A 15,911-nucleotide genomic window follows, 5' to 3' on the forward strand; every position below is an offset into this window, starting at 1 on the left:
AGTAAGGTGAAATACACCACTCTGGCCAACATTATCACAGAGGGCTGCAATGCAAGGGCTGGGCCTAGAGAGATAGGCAGCTAGTTACCCTCGAACACAAGAGGCCTGGGAGTGTAAAACAGAGATGCAGAACAAACATAGAAACAAGGGAAAGAAACAGTTATAGTAAGGTGAAATACACCACTCTGGAAACATTATCACAGAGGGCTGCAATGCAAGGGCTGGGCATACAGAGATGGGCAGCTAGTTACCGTAGAACACAAGAGGCTTGTGAGTGTAAACTAGAGATGCAGGACAAGCATATAAACAAGGGAAAGAAACAGTTATAGTAAGGTGAAATATACCACTCTGGCCAACATTATCACAGAGGGCTGCAATGCAAGGGCTGGGCCTACAGAGATAGGCAGCTAGTTACCCTAGAACACAAGAGGCTCGTGAGTGTAAACTAGAGATGCAGAACAAACATATAAACAAGGGAAAGGAACAGTTATAGTAAGGTGAAATACACCACTCTGGCCAACATTATCACAGAGGGCTGCAATGCAAGGGCTGGGCCTAGAGAGATAGGCAGCTAGTTACCTTAGAACACAAGAGCCTCGTGAGTGTAAACTAGAGATGCAGAACAAACATATAAACAAGGGAAAGGAACCATTATAGTAAGGTGAAATATACCACTCTGGCCAACATTATCACAGAGGGCTGCAATGCAAGGGCTGGCCATACAGAGATATGCAGCTAGTTACCCTAGAACACAAGAGCCTTGTGAGTGTAAACTAGAGATGCAGAACACGCATATAAACAAGGGAAAGGAACAGTTATAGTAAGGTGAAATGTACCACGAAGGCCAACATTAGCACAGAGGGCTGCAATGCAAGGGCTGGGCCTACAGAGATAGGCAGCTAGTTACCCTAGAACACAAGAGGCCTGGGAGTGTAAACTGGAGATGCAGAACAAACATAGAAACAAGGTAGAGAAACCGTTACAGCAAGGTGAAACATGGGGAAATATCCTGACTGCCTTGGCAGGGTGATGGGGGAAGGGTTCTCTTTTTAAGGAATACTACTTCTTTGGCGAAAACAAATTTAAAAATGCCTTCATACCTTATTTATTTTCACTTTTTCTGCACACTTGTTAAATGTATGCAGATACGTAGCAGTGGTGCAGTTCACACAACTCAGGAATCATTAAAATCTAAATCCAGAAAAAAAGTTAGATTTGTTCCCAAGTATTTCTCTTATGCTTAAAACATATATCTGACGGTTGTGTGAGTAGGAGAAGTATGGCAGGCTTTGTTTTCTGGGAGCACTCACAAGTATCCGATGCCCACATGGGGAGTTTCCTCCTATGGGAATATATCCGCATGCAAAAATCTTATGTTCATTTTAATTTATACGTTTCTAGATTCTCCAAGGGCAGAAATGTATTTTCCGCTGGCGAAACCGCCCCTACTACACCCTTTTAAATGTGGAAATATTCACCCCTCATTCCCAAGGTAGAAAGACACTTCATCCCTTGATAGGAGTAAATTTGTGATAATTTCCAAGCCGGTAACTAATGGCTGATCATCCTCTGTAAATATGTCATCCCAGTAATGGTCGCAAACCCTCCCTAAACCCGAGATTTAGGTTTGTAAAAATACACCACACAGTGGAATTTTGAATGAGCAATTCCCATTTCTGTAGAACAGTTACCACCATTCATGGCAGGGGATGATTTAACACCCCAACCTCAGATCATCAGGTAAAAAACTCTGTAACTAATTGATTAAGTAATAATTTTAAGTATGGTTAGAGATAGCCTTGCAATCAACACACAGTGCAGAGAGAGAGGGACAATAGGAAAATTCCCCCTCAGCCATTGGTAGGTGAAAGTGTCAATCACTTGTTGATATCCCCATACCACAGCCAGTGGGTGGTGAAACTGTCATTAATGATGTGTGGGATATTTCCTCTTAACATGCCTGCAGCCATTTTACTCTTGCATTAGGAGTATGTGTCCACCTAGGTTGTCCTTCCATTGCAATGCACGGGCAATGACCTGTCCATCCACTCGGATGAAAAAGTATTAGTATCTCTTAAAACTAAAGTTAAATATGTTCATGATACACTGGCCCCTTATTTGTTTTAGAGAAAGTTTGAAAGCCAAATTATAATGGTGCGGACAATGTTACGCAGAAACTAAACTTCGTGATAAAGAGTGTATGTGCACTTGTTTATCACGTGAACAATGTTTTACTTTACTAAAATCTTAAAAGTAAGGAATGCACACAAAAAACAGTTTTTTCTAGACAAATGGTGAACTGGTCGACAACCCTGCTCTCCACGATGCTCTTACGCCTTCATAGAACCTTTGAGATTGGAAGTTATTTGAGAAAAAGATCCCACAGATTCATAATTATTCCATAGGTCCATTGACACGGATTCGAGAACAAAGACTGACATTGGAGTCAGTTCCTCTCAAGAGTCTTTCTCTTCATTTGGTTCTTTCCCTCTGGACTTCTTATCTCCAGCACTGTCCTGTTTATAACCAGGGTCTCTTTCTGATCCTGCCCCGGAGTTTATTGCCAATTGTACAACAATGTTTATTACTCATTTCCTACAACCTTTGGCTGAGCCTGTGTGTGCACATGAGAAGTAGCGCCTAGTGCAGGCCCACTCAAACTTTGTATTATGTGCAAAGTCAAAGGAACTGTGCACTCTGTGGTCGCTGTATTTTGTGATTATGAGTTTGCAACAGTTAACACATAAGGGCCTTCTCCTACCTCGGACCAGTGGCTTGGAATAAACTTCCTTTGGGGCTGCGCTATACAGCGGCTACCGCCTTGTTTAAGAAATGGTTGAAGACTTTGGTCTTCCAACAAGACTAGGTGATCTCACTGCACATCCCAGATGACTGAAAGCTCAGCGCCGGGACACTCTATGGCAGAGGTCTTCAATCTGTGGGGTGCGACCCCAAGGGCCGTGGAGTCCTGGCAGGGGGTTGCGCATTCCCCAGCTTCACATGTCCCTGCAATTCAAAATGTGTGCTTTCATTTAAAACCAGCATTAAAAATGCAATGGGTCTCGCCTTTCATTAAGTTAAAGACATTTGCTTTGCTATACAATACCATTAGCAAAGCAAATGGCTTTAACTTAATCAAATGCAAGACCTATTGCATTTTCAATGCTTGTTTCAAGTCTACTTTGGATTCCAGCCCTGACTATGATGCAATCTTGCTTGCCTCAGCGATAAGGCTATTTCAGGCTAAGTACAAACCGGCGCTCTCCTATTTTCCCAGCTAATTGACCTCCAAACACACACCCATTTCGGGACAAAGGAAAGAGGCAACTTCTTGTGAAAGAAAATACCCTAGGTGGTCGAGGGCACACCCACTGCATTTCAAATGTAAAAAACTTCTAGGGAAAGGAGGGGGCACAAATACTATGGTGAGATTAATTTATATTCACATACTGCAGGATGCGTGATGAACCAAAATCGGTAGCAATTGGTTCCTTAATGGGTTGCGCCTTTTTCAACCGCATATGGGTGTTACATTCCTTTCCTTCATGTCAATGTACCTAAAAATTAAATCCTGCTACGGTAAAAAAACACACAACAACTGAAAATGTATTATCTTAAATGCACAGATTGGATAATTATGCCGATGTTTTCCTTTAAAGGGTACTAAAAGCGAGAATGATCATAATTTATTCGGCTTCATTTAAGTTTTAAAAATGCCCAAAATCCTTCACCAGAGAAAAATAGAACGTTCACACACTGTCCTCCAAAGTAAAATATAAATTGTCAGGTTACTCAAAATATGTCACCGAACAAAAAGTTATTAATTCCGTAAACATGCTACTCTTACAAATCTGATCAAATGTACTTGCTTTGCGTAATAAAATTCTAAAGAGTAGTAAACTGTATGTATGATCAGTTTTATAGTCCTTTAAATTCAATTCAATTGACTGCCATTGCAAGGGCCACGGAAGGACTTAACTGTATCTGCGCTGCATCAGAACTTTGAAAAATAATTAGCAGCCCAGCCTCACATGAGAATTTCCTGTTTCTTTCACTTGAGGTGCATTTCCCCCGCTGCATATTTTTTTAATACAGATCTTTCATCCAAAATAGGACTGCGGCGGAACTTGGAAAGGGATAATTTCATTAGACAAAATATTGTTTATTTCAGTCACAGAAAGTTAAACTGTTATTTTATAGAGTTAAGAAGAAATGGCTCAGTGTGCGGTTGTCTTTAAGCAAACAGAGAAAGTACATTAATAGCCTATGTATAAAAGTGCTGTGAAAATATTTGCGAAATATGTTTATTTTAGCATTTCCATAAGAGCTTTCCTGCCTTATTTTCTTGCCTCTCGGGTAGTTCCCTTTCATGTGTCTGAAGCCAGGATTCAACGATTCAGACTTCTCCACCCTCTTTGAGCTTTTATTCCTTACATTTATGAGTTTCAGAGAAAAGAGGTAATATAATGACCCAAAGGAAGGCAAAAGGAAATGCACGGTCAAAAGGTGGCCATGTGTGATACCTTCTGTCAGTCCTGACATGTTAGTCAACAGACCTTTGCATGTTGTGACTTGCAGTTTTGCTTTTAACATCGCACGGTGTCAATATTACGACGCGCTTTCCGAGACCGCTGAAGAGCCAAAGCAAAGAAAGCAAAATAAAGTCTCCCCAAAAAAGTGCCTAGTGTCACGCCGCCAGTGAAGCCTCCAGTCTACGTGTGCACATCTTCTGTACGTCCGCGTGCACATCGGAATCTGTATCAATCCCAAAAGGCCCTCGTATGGCGAGCGCACCGGATGCGCGCTGCTGACGCCAGGCGTGACCTTGAAAAGACAACCTCCTGGGATGGCTAATTTAGGTCGTTATCAGCTGCTTGCCTGAATGAAAAGAAAATGTGCCTATCACTTAATCTGCAAGTGTAAAGGATGCTTGGGAGCAGATCTGGCTTTAATTGATCACAACACTCCAAGCTTTGTGATGGCAAAGATTTTTGTTTTTGAGTAGAAGTGCAAAGTGTTAACAACTGGGCTGGGAAGTGCTTGCTTTTAATTTTAACAGCATTTACCCTAAAGAGGTGTTGAAGGGACAGCTATGGAAAAAAAAGTTTGCATTACATACACTTTGGTATTACTAAACACTACATTTTGGAAGCACCATTTTATCGTAAAGCTATTTGCACCTTTTGCAGCATTGTATCTTACACTGTGTGTAATCTAAGTATAAAATAATGACTTACATAGACACAGTGCTTTCTGTCACAGTCTGTGACCTCGTAGCACTAAAAATACACATCACTATTCTCCACTGAACCAACCAAGATGTAATTCTGTTGCTCTCTATTTACAGACAGACCGCTGCAGTGAATTAACTAATAGAGGTTTCATAATGTACTACAGTGCATTTCCCACTGAGTAACAACTTTTTAGTTTATTTTTCATTTATGCTGCCCATTATTTTTTAAGTAGATAGCTGATGGTGAAAGACTTCAAAAACGTACAGTAGGCCTCATTTATGAAAATTGTTGAATCGGTGTGACAAAACAGCGATGCAACAGTTTTCACTGCTCCCTCCTTGTGACAATGGATGTGCCGCATTTAATGTACGGTGCACCACGTCTCAAGGAATTACAGATACGTCAGTATTTCTGACATAGCTGTCGGGGCAAAAGTGACACATTGCTGGGGTGTGTCTGAAAACAGATGCAACTTCAGCAATGTGTCCTTTCACATGGAACAAGTCCCATGTGAAAGGGCTTGCGTCAGTCTCACGCCTGCTGTGAGCCAGGTGTAAGATATTGACAAAGTAGCGTCCTAAAAGTGTAGCAGTGAAATCTCATAGAATTCACTGCACCACTTCTACCACCCTTTATTGCGGAGGAACGCCCACTCTGCATACATTATACCTGACACAGGTATAATGTATCGCAGGCCTTTACAAAGTGACACATCTGCTTAGATGCGTCAATTTGCAAATATGTCGCAACGTGGCACATTATTTACGACGCCACAGCGTCACAAAAAGTGACGCAATGGCCGTGTAAAAGTGTGGCAGGCTTTCATCAGTAAGGCCCAGAATATTTTGGTGCTTATTTATGAGAGGCTTACATCGCCAGAGCATCACTTTTTTTGACCCTCCGGTGGCGCAAGCCTCTCAACCATACCTATGAGGCGGTGCAAAGTCACCCTGCATGGCTTTGCATGGCCTCATGCGTAAGACAAAGTAGCGCAAGTTACTGCTTTGCCTTACTCTGCGTCAAGGAGGTGTTTCAAGGGATATGTGTGGGCTTCCCACGCAACACCCATGAATTTTGATGCAGCCCCATATTTACAAAACCACATAAACCGGGGGCAGATCCAAAAACTGAGGCCTCCCCAGTGGAGGCGTAATGAGAAGAGATGTTTTCATTTCTCCTTGTTTTTTTCTCTTTCCATGTGCACTGCATTCTGCAGCTCACATAAAAAGAGAAAAACGCCTCTCTGGATTGTTTTTGTGAAGGGAGTTGCCCCCGTTGGTGCTAGGCAGCAATTTGTGCGCCAACACCAGGGAAAAGGACAGGAATGCACCGTATTTCATAAATACGCCAATTCCTGATAAATTAGGCCCTTTGTTTTTAGTTACACCTTTGGCTACACCTCCATGCTCACTGACCTTTGGTTTGCTAAACATTGTTTAATATTATTTCCCCATGGTAAAAATTATTTGCTGTAGGAATTGGGGGCCTTTATAGTTGTCGATGATGAAGAGTACAAGGTTCTAGAAATTTTTGTCAGAAGGGGGTCCTTGGGTATAAAAAAGTTTGACAAGGGGGTCTTGCCATCAAAATGTTTGAAGACTTCTGCTCTGTGGAGTAGCTGTGCGCTTTACAAGTCCCAATTCATTCATTCACACTTTACACGTAACCAGGCCAGTCCAAGGAGGTGAGCATTGTTCCCTGCTGGTGTCATGTCGCTTCTGGTGGAGTGAGGAATGTCTTTTGTCGTCAGTAAAAAAACAGAATTTAGACATTTAAATGTAATTCAGACAGAGTGGAAAGAATGTCAGCGTCTCTGAATGCGAAATGTTTTGTTATCCATGTAAATGTATGTTTACATCACAGACAATCTCTTAATGTAACCTTATTTGCTGCATAATGGTGTCTTAGTACCACACCTGGTTACTCATGCATAATGCTGTGTAGGTAATTCCAGTGGCGGTTTTACCACGCCCTTTTGCCAATGTGTCTATCAGTGTTAATAAGACCCTTATAAGTTATATGTAGTATGCATAATCAATGTCTTTTATTCCAAGTCCTGTGCTGCATATTAGATCTCAGTTGAATGTGCATGTCCCAGCTTCATAGATTCATCCCCCTTTGACTTGGCTACATCTAGTGCTGTCCCATACTGACAGACTTCTGAGCGCTACGTCTTGCCTTCCTGTACAATGCATTTGTGTCTGAATCTTGACAGGGGTGAGCACGAAGGAAGTCGGCGCATGAAAACGGAATTACTGGTGCAGATGGACGGCTTGTCCCGCTCGGATGATCTTGTGTTCGTGTTGGCGGCTTCCAATCTGCCCTGGTAAGAGATCAGCCCGGCGCGTGGTGAATACATGTTTATCAGCTCCTAAGCACAGATAAAGATTGTATTTAGACAAGTGCAGATATTTGGTTAAAGCATTTAAAGATTAATTTGGGGCTTTTCCGTCGAGTTCTGAGTCTTGCTAGCTGTGTCACAGGACAGTAATCTGTAATAAAGATGCAATATGCCGGCGCGGCCATATGTCAATATTTAAAATGGACTCTTGGAGTTTAAGGCCAAGTTATTTACTATGTTTAAGCTGAGATGGCTTTTGAGAGAAAGTCTAAAGTGCTTAAGGCATCCATTACTTAAAAAGATCCTCTAAAAATAGAAGAAGGGATTTTATGGGTATTGCAATCTGATTTTAAGAAGAGTGTGTGTAAGAGGATGGTGTGAAGAGGTGGGGTGGGGGAAATGTGTTTATATTCGCTAGGCTACTGTCGCCCTAATTTAAAGTAGGGTGCTAGATTCTAAGGTGATAGCGGGAAGCAGAAACGAAGTTACCACATTTTAGATTATTGGTTAATACCCAGAATTTAATGTGCAGGAAAGACTTTCCTTCGAATATTTCTGTGACATGATGCAGTATTAATGCTTTTCTCAGCAGTATACTATACATGTGTGGTAATTAATTTACCTCGTAGTACCCCGCGCGGAGTCTGACATCCACCCCCTAATGCTAACTCTTTATAAGTTTCAACTCCGAAGACCGGATGGTGAAGAGTGTTTCTAGGAGGCGGGCCTGCTGGTAGCCGGAAACCGGAAGTCTCCGGCTTGGGAAAGGGTTGATCACGATTGGTTGAAAGCAAGCATTGCTAAGCTACGGAAGGGAGAGCCGACTTCTGTTTTGTTTCCCCATCGCTCTACATTCCCTAGGTTTACGCATTGCTAATAATCAATACGGTGAAAAATAAAGTGGCAGCAGAAAGCAGTTGTTTGGATCAAGAACGTGGGCTAAAGAAGCGGGAGTAAAGCACTGGTCAGGGGAGAAAGTGAAGGGGGCAGGAAGAACCATGACAAGTGAACGCCCAGTATAAGATGTGATATATACAGAAGGAAAAGGACACCGAGGCAGGGCACCTCAAATACTACAGTGTATTTTGGTGTTTTCAGTCCCTAGAGTGGTTTAGATCCTGATAGCCACAGGAAGTAATTTACGGCCAGGCGTACAGATACGAGCATATGGTACAAGTCCTAAAAAAATAACTGGCGGGACTAACCAAGTCAAGCAGTATTTAGGTGACATCACAGCGTGTTACATCATGGCCCGTGACATCACAGTACGTGTCATCGCACGTGGCATCACAGGAAGTGACATCAGATCTTAAGCCCTCACACGTTTAGCAGGTCTATCATGAGTACATTTGAGCGCATTACGAGTATACACACACACACATTTAGGCAGAAGACTCGCTTTTGTAAACTTCACATAAAACAATGTTGCCTTTTGTCAGCGTAAAGCGTCCTTTACCCAAGGATTGAACAAACTAACTGCCACCAGCCTACCCCACCAGGCGTAATATTCCATGTGCAGTACATTTCCATGTAGATGTGATTGCTTTAGCTGCCAGCGCTCTCCAGAGGTGAGACCGATCCACTATACAAAGTATGCTTACTCAGCCCTACCCACCACTTAATGTGTCTGTGGGGGGCATTTGCACTCTTTTAGGAGATTGGGGCCCATTTTGTACCAGCAGACAATGACCCAAAGCAAGATAGAAAGACCGAAAGGGAAGAAAGGAGAAAGAGAGGTAGGAAAACAATGCTGAAGGCAGAAAATAGGATGAAAAAAGAACCAGCAAGAATAAGCAAGTGTAGAGTAGTGAGAGAAAAAGGTTGTCAACATTGAACACAGCCATATCCAGCACTTTTCAATTTCCAGAGCTAGTAAAAAGCAACTTGTCTTCTTTTCAAGGAAAGCTGCTCATAAACATTTAGTGATTGGAATTGGAAAAATAAAGCACCTAATTTCAAAAGGAAATGTTTTTTTGTTATGGTGTGACGGATTTAGATACTTCTGGAGGAGTAAGCAATATTGTGCAGGGTAGTTCTAATTTGAAGTGAAAAATGCAGTTGCAGCTTCTGCCTGCTACCCACGCACCAACCTCATGTGCCAAGAATTAATAACAAAGCATTAACCTTTGAAGGTACCCATATGCCAGGAGGGGGCCCTGGTGAAGTGAGAGTTCTGTCGCCCTGGAGCATTGTGCTGCTGTGAAGGAGAAGCAAGCACTTACCTGAGGAGGAAGAGCAGCGATTTAACAACCCAGCAATCCAGGTGGACCCAAGACCTGCTGCTACATTCAGGGAGGTTTACCATGTAGGTTTTGGAGCGCCACTACTGTAGCATGGAGACTTCTGCTCACCGCCCGACTGTAGAGGTGTGCCAGGGCACTCCAAACCTCCACTCCAGCAAGAGCGCATAAGACTGACTACTGGGCCACCAGGCCTCGGGGGCAACTTGCTCTGACTGACTACAGGGCGGAGGCACTTTGATTTTCTAAGATTTTTTCTTTCCAAGATTTGAACTCACTAACAGGCCCTACCTGGAATGTCACCTCACATAAATGGGGAACACCTATGATCCTTTATCAGGGAAGTGGACTCAAGAGCTGATCCAGGGAAAGCAAGTGTGCCTGACTTAAGAAGACTGTGTGTATTATTTGTAAACAAAATATATAGGTGAGTGTACGGGAATGCCCATGCACCACCCATGTAATCCCTACCCGACACACGGTAACACAAGGCAGCGTAATACGTAGCCATGAATTATTTTATTTATTTATTTTACAAGGCCATGCTAAAACTGTCCTTTGAGGCTATTTCCTCTTTGCATGTGTGCTGCAGCATACACGCAAAAAGGAAATGATGAGAAATAAAGATATTTCTCCTTGTAATGCCATACTCAGGTAAACTCACCAGTTTGGTGCAAACCCATTGTTAGAAATGGGGGTCTCTAGTTGGCAAGGGTTTGCACCTTTGTTGAAGAAGGGAGCCTTCCTTCTAGTTAGGATAAGGGAGTTACACTCCTAAAATAACCCCTACTCACCCCCTTGGTAGCTTGGCACAAGCAGTCAGGCTTAACTTAGAGGCAGTGTGTAAAGCATTTGCACATAACCAACAGTAATACAGTGTAAGCACTACAAAAGGACACCACACCAGTTTAGAAAAATATCCAATATTTTTATATACTTAAGACAAGACCAAAAACGATAAAAATCCACAATGCGGTACCTAGAAGCTTCAGTTATCCAAATAACCTTGAAATACAGTTCCTTGAAGTTGACAGCTCCGTCCAGGGCTATCACGGCGTCGTGAACAGTGAACAAACAAATAAAAACGTTCTGGCTGACCGCGGCGCCGCGGGCCAGCTACGGTGTCGGGTAGACCCGCAAAACAGTACCTTTAGTAATGCAGGGCGTCGGCGACCTCTCGTTGAGCTTCCGAAAGCACGGCGTCCGCAGGTGTCCGTTCCAGAGGTCAGTGCAGGAGTGGTCGGGCCCTCAAAGTCACACGTGTTGCAAGGAGTGCTGGAGTAGGCATGCGTTGGGTGCTGTGGTGCAAGGTGCAGCGGTGCGGCGTGCGATGCCCTCAGGTCGCGGTGTGACCAGCAGCTCGGTGGCTGCGTCAGATGGCGTCGTCGGTGAGACCAGGGTGGCGGTGCGAAGTGATGCGGTGCTCGTTGCGGTGCTGGCAGGTCACAGTGCAGGCAGCGTCGTTGCTGAAGCGCTGTCGTCGGCTGACGAACTGGAGTCGATGGCGCCAGCGTCGGTAGGCCAAGGCTGCGGTGCGGGATGAGGGCAGTGCGTTGTGTAACTTCACGAGCCGTGCCCTCAAACCATGGTGCAAGCAGTGGTGTCGATGTCGGCGTGGAGCGGCGTAGTCGGGGATACCAAGGCGGCGTTGTGTAGCGAGGCGGTGCATAGAGCGGTTCCCACAAGTCGCGGTGCGATTAGCGGTTCGGTGGTGACATCAGATGGCGTCGTCTGTGAGACCACGGTCGTGGTGCGGCGTTGCCCTCTGTGGTGCCTTCAGGACACGGAGTCTGCAGCGGCGTCGTAGACAGCGTCGGGTTGCTTTTTCTTCTGTTGCAGCACAAAACACACATTTCCCAGTGCTAAAGCCAGAAGAAATAAGGGCAGAAGAATTTGAAGTCTTTGCTGTTCCTGAGACTTCTTGAACAGGGGGCAAGCTCTACCTCAAGCCCTTGGAGATACTCAAAGAAAGAAGTTGTAGAAAGTTCAGTCCAGTCCTTACACTGCCCAAGACAGAAGCAGCCACTGCAGGCCAACACAGCAAAGCACTCAGGAAAGTGGTAGTTCCTCTTCACAGCCACTCCAGCTCTTCTTCTTGGCAGTCTTCTTGGTCCAAAAGAGTTCTAAAGTTCTGGGGTCTGAGCCCCAGTATTTATACCCAAAAGTCCTTTGTTCTCTCAGGCAGAGAGTGTATGTGCTTAGTCCAAATCAGTTGGGTCCTCTCTGGCCCAGCTTCCCAGCAGGAGGTGGAGATATCATTGTCCAAGGCAGACAAGGCCTATTCAGGTGCAAGGAAAATCTCTCCCCACCACTCTAAATGCCGACAGGGCCTATTCAGGTGCTAGTGACAACTCCTCCCACTACTCTGAATGCAGCCTAGGTCTATTCAGCCCATCCCTGACCCATCTAGACTCTGGAGCCACTGCTCCTCCCCAGCCCCTGTCACTCCAAAGCCAGACCATCAATACACATCCTAGCAGAGGCACACAGGATGGCTAAGTGAGTGGATCTCACTGAGAGCAGCTCTGAGGCTTCTTGACCTTTACACCTCATGCATCCTCTTTGTCAGTTGTGGTCAGGTGGCACATGTGACTCTACAATGGAATTTAAAGCTCCAGTGGCCCCAGCATTAATTAAATCTGCCGGATGCCTTCTAGTTTTTGGAGCAGACTGCTCATGTTCTGAAGTGGTGGCTACTCAAATGCCAGGGGTCCAGCTCCACGCCCTTTCCCTTCCCCACTCAGAGCTGACAGTTGTGATGGATGCGTCTTTGGTGGATTGGGGGATGTCATTTGGAGGAGGTGGACATTAGAGGACTCTGGTTTCTGATGGAAGCCTGTCTGCAAATCAATGTGTTGGATTAGCGGGCCATTCAACTAGCTCTGAAGTACTTTCTTCCATCTAGCAAGGAGAGGCTTCTGCAGATGCTCACAAATAACGCATTGTGGTATTGCACTAAGCATGACACAGTGGGTCCTTTGACAGGAGGCTCTGTGCTGGAGTTGGCTGGAATCTAAGGGCATTTCCCTGATCCTTGAATTCCAGAGTAGAAGACGTAAGCAGGAGGCATCTCGGATCTCAAAAAGGCGATCTTCATTCTGAGGTGGCACAGGGAATCTCTGGTAGTGAGGAGAATCCTTGCTAGGTATTTATGCCATAGTAAAGAACGCACAGTGTCATAAGATTTGCTCATTGGAGTTTCTTCAAGAACATTGCTATGAGATACATTCCCTCTGGAATGGAACACAACTCTCCTGTATGCCTTCCCTCCTCTGCCCCCCCTTCCTTGAGTTCTGAAAAAGAAGATGAACGGCCAGATCCAAGACATCGTAATAACTCTGGAATAGGTCTGGAGAGTGTGGTACCTGAAGGTTTTGGGCAAGAGCAGCTGCCCTGCGATCAGGGTACCACTTCGAGGGGATCTTCTGTCGCAGCATGAGGTCAGGGCTCTTCACCAAAACCTGCTTAATCTACACCTCCATGTGTGGAGGTTGACTCGGAGTACTGGATGGTGTTCTTGGATATGCAGGATATATATTTGCAGTTACAGCACTTGACTGTGTTTGATCTGCGACCTGAAGAGGTGGAGGTCCTCATCTCCACTAGGCATCCTTCCATAAACTCCAATTATGCCAGGAACTAGGACAAATTTGTGGCCGGGTGTTAGATCCACAAGACTGACCCTCTCCAAGCCAATCTGTTGGATGCTTTTTTGTTCTTTTTCTCTATGTTCCAGCAAGGTCTTTCAATGAACACTATTAAAGGTTATTTGTTGGCCATTTTGGCCTTTCTACTTTTGCCAGACCAGCCATCTTTGTTTAAATCACATTTTGTGATGAGGTTTACCATAAGTTTGACACACCTTTCCTTCCAGACCATTTGTGTTGCCACAATGAGACCGTAATTTGCTCTTGGTCATGTGTTTGCCTTTCAAACTGAGGCATAGCTCCTTGCAGCATCTCCTTACATTAAAGAATGCCTTCCCCCATTACGATAACATCAGCTCATTGCATCAGTGAGCTTCAGGCATTGTTAGTGCAACTGCTCTACACAAACTATTTTCCGGATGAACTGGCTCTGAGGTCTTGGGTGGCCTTTTTGCCCTAAGCTATGGCTCCTTTCCCACGTTGGGCAATCCATCATTCTGACCGTTTTCTTTACCAGCCCCCAACCTCTAAAAAGTGGAGGGGAGGCTTCATCGGTTTGACCCCGAAAGAGCTTTCATCTTTTACATTGATCATACAAAAGACCACAATCAGCTTTTTGTGAGATTTTTCAGGGTGAAAATAAGGAAGGATTTGCAGAAGAGGACCATGTTGCGGTAGGGAGCACTCTGCATTAGGATCTGCTAATCACTGGCCAAGTAGTAGCCTCTGGAAGGTTTAAAAGTTCATCCCATCAGGGCTAAGGCTGCTACCGCTGCTTTGGCACATGGAGTCCTGTCCTTGATATTTGCAACTCTGAGATGTGAGTATCTGTGCATACATCAATGAATCTCTACTGCCTTGACATTCACAACCAGTAGGAAGGGCATTTCATCCACTCTGTCCTGAAGGATGTCTGAGCCCACTACACAGGCCCTGCATCAGGGGATGTACTGCTTTGGTATCTATTTTAAGGTGAGGAATATGCAGTTAGAAATATCCATCAGAAGAAAAAGTTACTTACCTTTGATAATACTCTTTCTGATGGATGCTCTATCTAACCACAGATTTCTCACAGCCCTCCACCGACACATTCTATGGGATGGCCTCTTTTTTAATATCTAAAACGATCCCAAAATAGAAATCGGCACACTGTTACCAGTCATTTTGCACACTCTGTGTCCGAGGGCACGGAAAGTGAGAAATTAGAAACTGACAGAGCGACAGGTGAGGAATCTCCGATTAGATAGAGTAGTAGTAGTAGTGATCTTTATTCAGTGTATGACAACCATAAAAGCACATAGCATTAAATATAAAACAAAGTATACATATTTTCCATTCAGACAATATAAAATCACATTTGTTTTAAAAATAAAATGGAGAGTCCTGCTCACATTTTATCATTCCATAATAAAAATGTCCCAGTTCATACAAGGGGTCATAATTTAGATCACAAATGATTAGATAGAGTATCCACCAGAAAGAGCGTGACCAAAGGTAACGTAATTTGTTCGTTTGCATATTTTAGTGCATGAGACACAGACTCTTGGCTATGCCGTGCTTCTCAGTGTGCTTTTTCTGCCAGGTGGGTGGAGTAGGATGTTCAGCCTCAATAGTTTAGGTGCTGTGTTTGTAATATCCACAGTAAACCATTTACTGAGTTCGAGGGTATTGTGTCTTAGTAGTTGTATAGTGGTATGTACGATGAGCAGTGGCAGGTTTCCATGAATGCATTAGCATCAAGGTTGCAGTCTTGGATGAGGGTAGAAATGGAAGTTTCATTAGAGACCACAGGCCTACAGTTCAGGAGTGCAGCTTTGATGTGACACATAGGAGATGGGTCATTGGATTGAGAAGAGGTGATTCTTCGAAGGCTGCCTAGGCAGATTCATCTTTGTATTTAGTAAACTAGCTGTGGTTTCTGTGCTTAGAGCTTTCAAGAAAGCTGGGCGCATTAGAGGTAATGTTCATGGAGGAATGCTCTAAAGCATTGCAATTGCTGCATGTGTTGCACTCTTAACACGTGATGAGGGACGTCTAATGGAGGAACAGGGTTACTCTAGGAGGCAAGTGCTTGTGGGACTAAGATAAATAGTGTGGCTTGCAGTCTTTGCATCACCTTATGAAGGCAAAGGCACTTCAACTTCATTTTGCTATCAAAAAGTACATTTTTGTGAATGGATGAGAGAGTTGTGGTATGAAGGTTATTTGACAGAGGGGGCTGCATTGAGTGATTATTATCAAGAGGGCTGTGGGTTTGGGTTTGACAGTACATTAGTCTGTGTCAACATAGCAGTAGCTTTGTTCTTAGTGATGGTCCAGACTACCTTGATTTATGCTAGCATTATGCAGTCTGATTTGAATCCTCCCCCGTTCCTCTCTGAACCTACAGAGATCAGCTGCAGAGTGCCCCAGGGCTCCACCTTGAGCCCCACCCTCTTCATTGTGTACA

At 44.2% G+C, this 15,911-nt stretch overlaps 1 protein-coding gene across 2 annotated transcripts in view; it reads left to right on the forward strand.

Annotated features, from left to right (window-relative positions):
- KATNAL2 (katanin catalytic subunit A1 like 2) overlaps positions 1 to 15,911 on the forward strand; it is a 296,166-nt gene that overhangs the window by 202,117 nt on the left and 78,138 nt on the right. For both annotated transcript variants that reach the window (XM_085629413.1, XM_085629423.1), the window contains one exon: positions 7,450 to 7,560. In XM_085629413.1, the coding sequence (XP_085485539.1) occupies positions 7,450 to 7,560 (111 nt within the window). The remainder of the gene's footprint in view (positions 1 to 7,449; positions 7,561 to 15,911) is intronic.

Source organism: Triturus cristatus, chromosome 2_1, assembly GCF_964204655.1.
Source record: "Triturus cristatus chromosome 2_1, aTriCri1.1, whole genome shotgun sequence".
Taxonomy (NCBI): domain Eukaryota; kingdom Metazoa; phylum Chordata; class Amphibia; order Caudata; family Salamandridae; genus Triturus; species Triturus cristatus.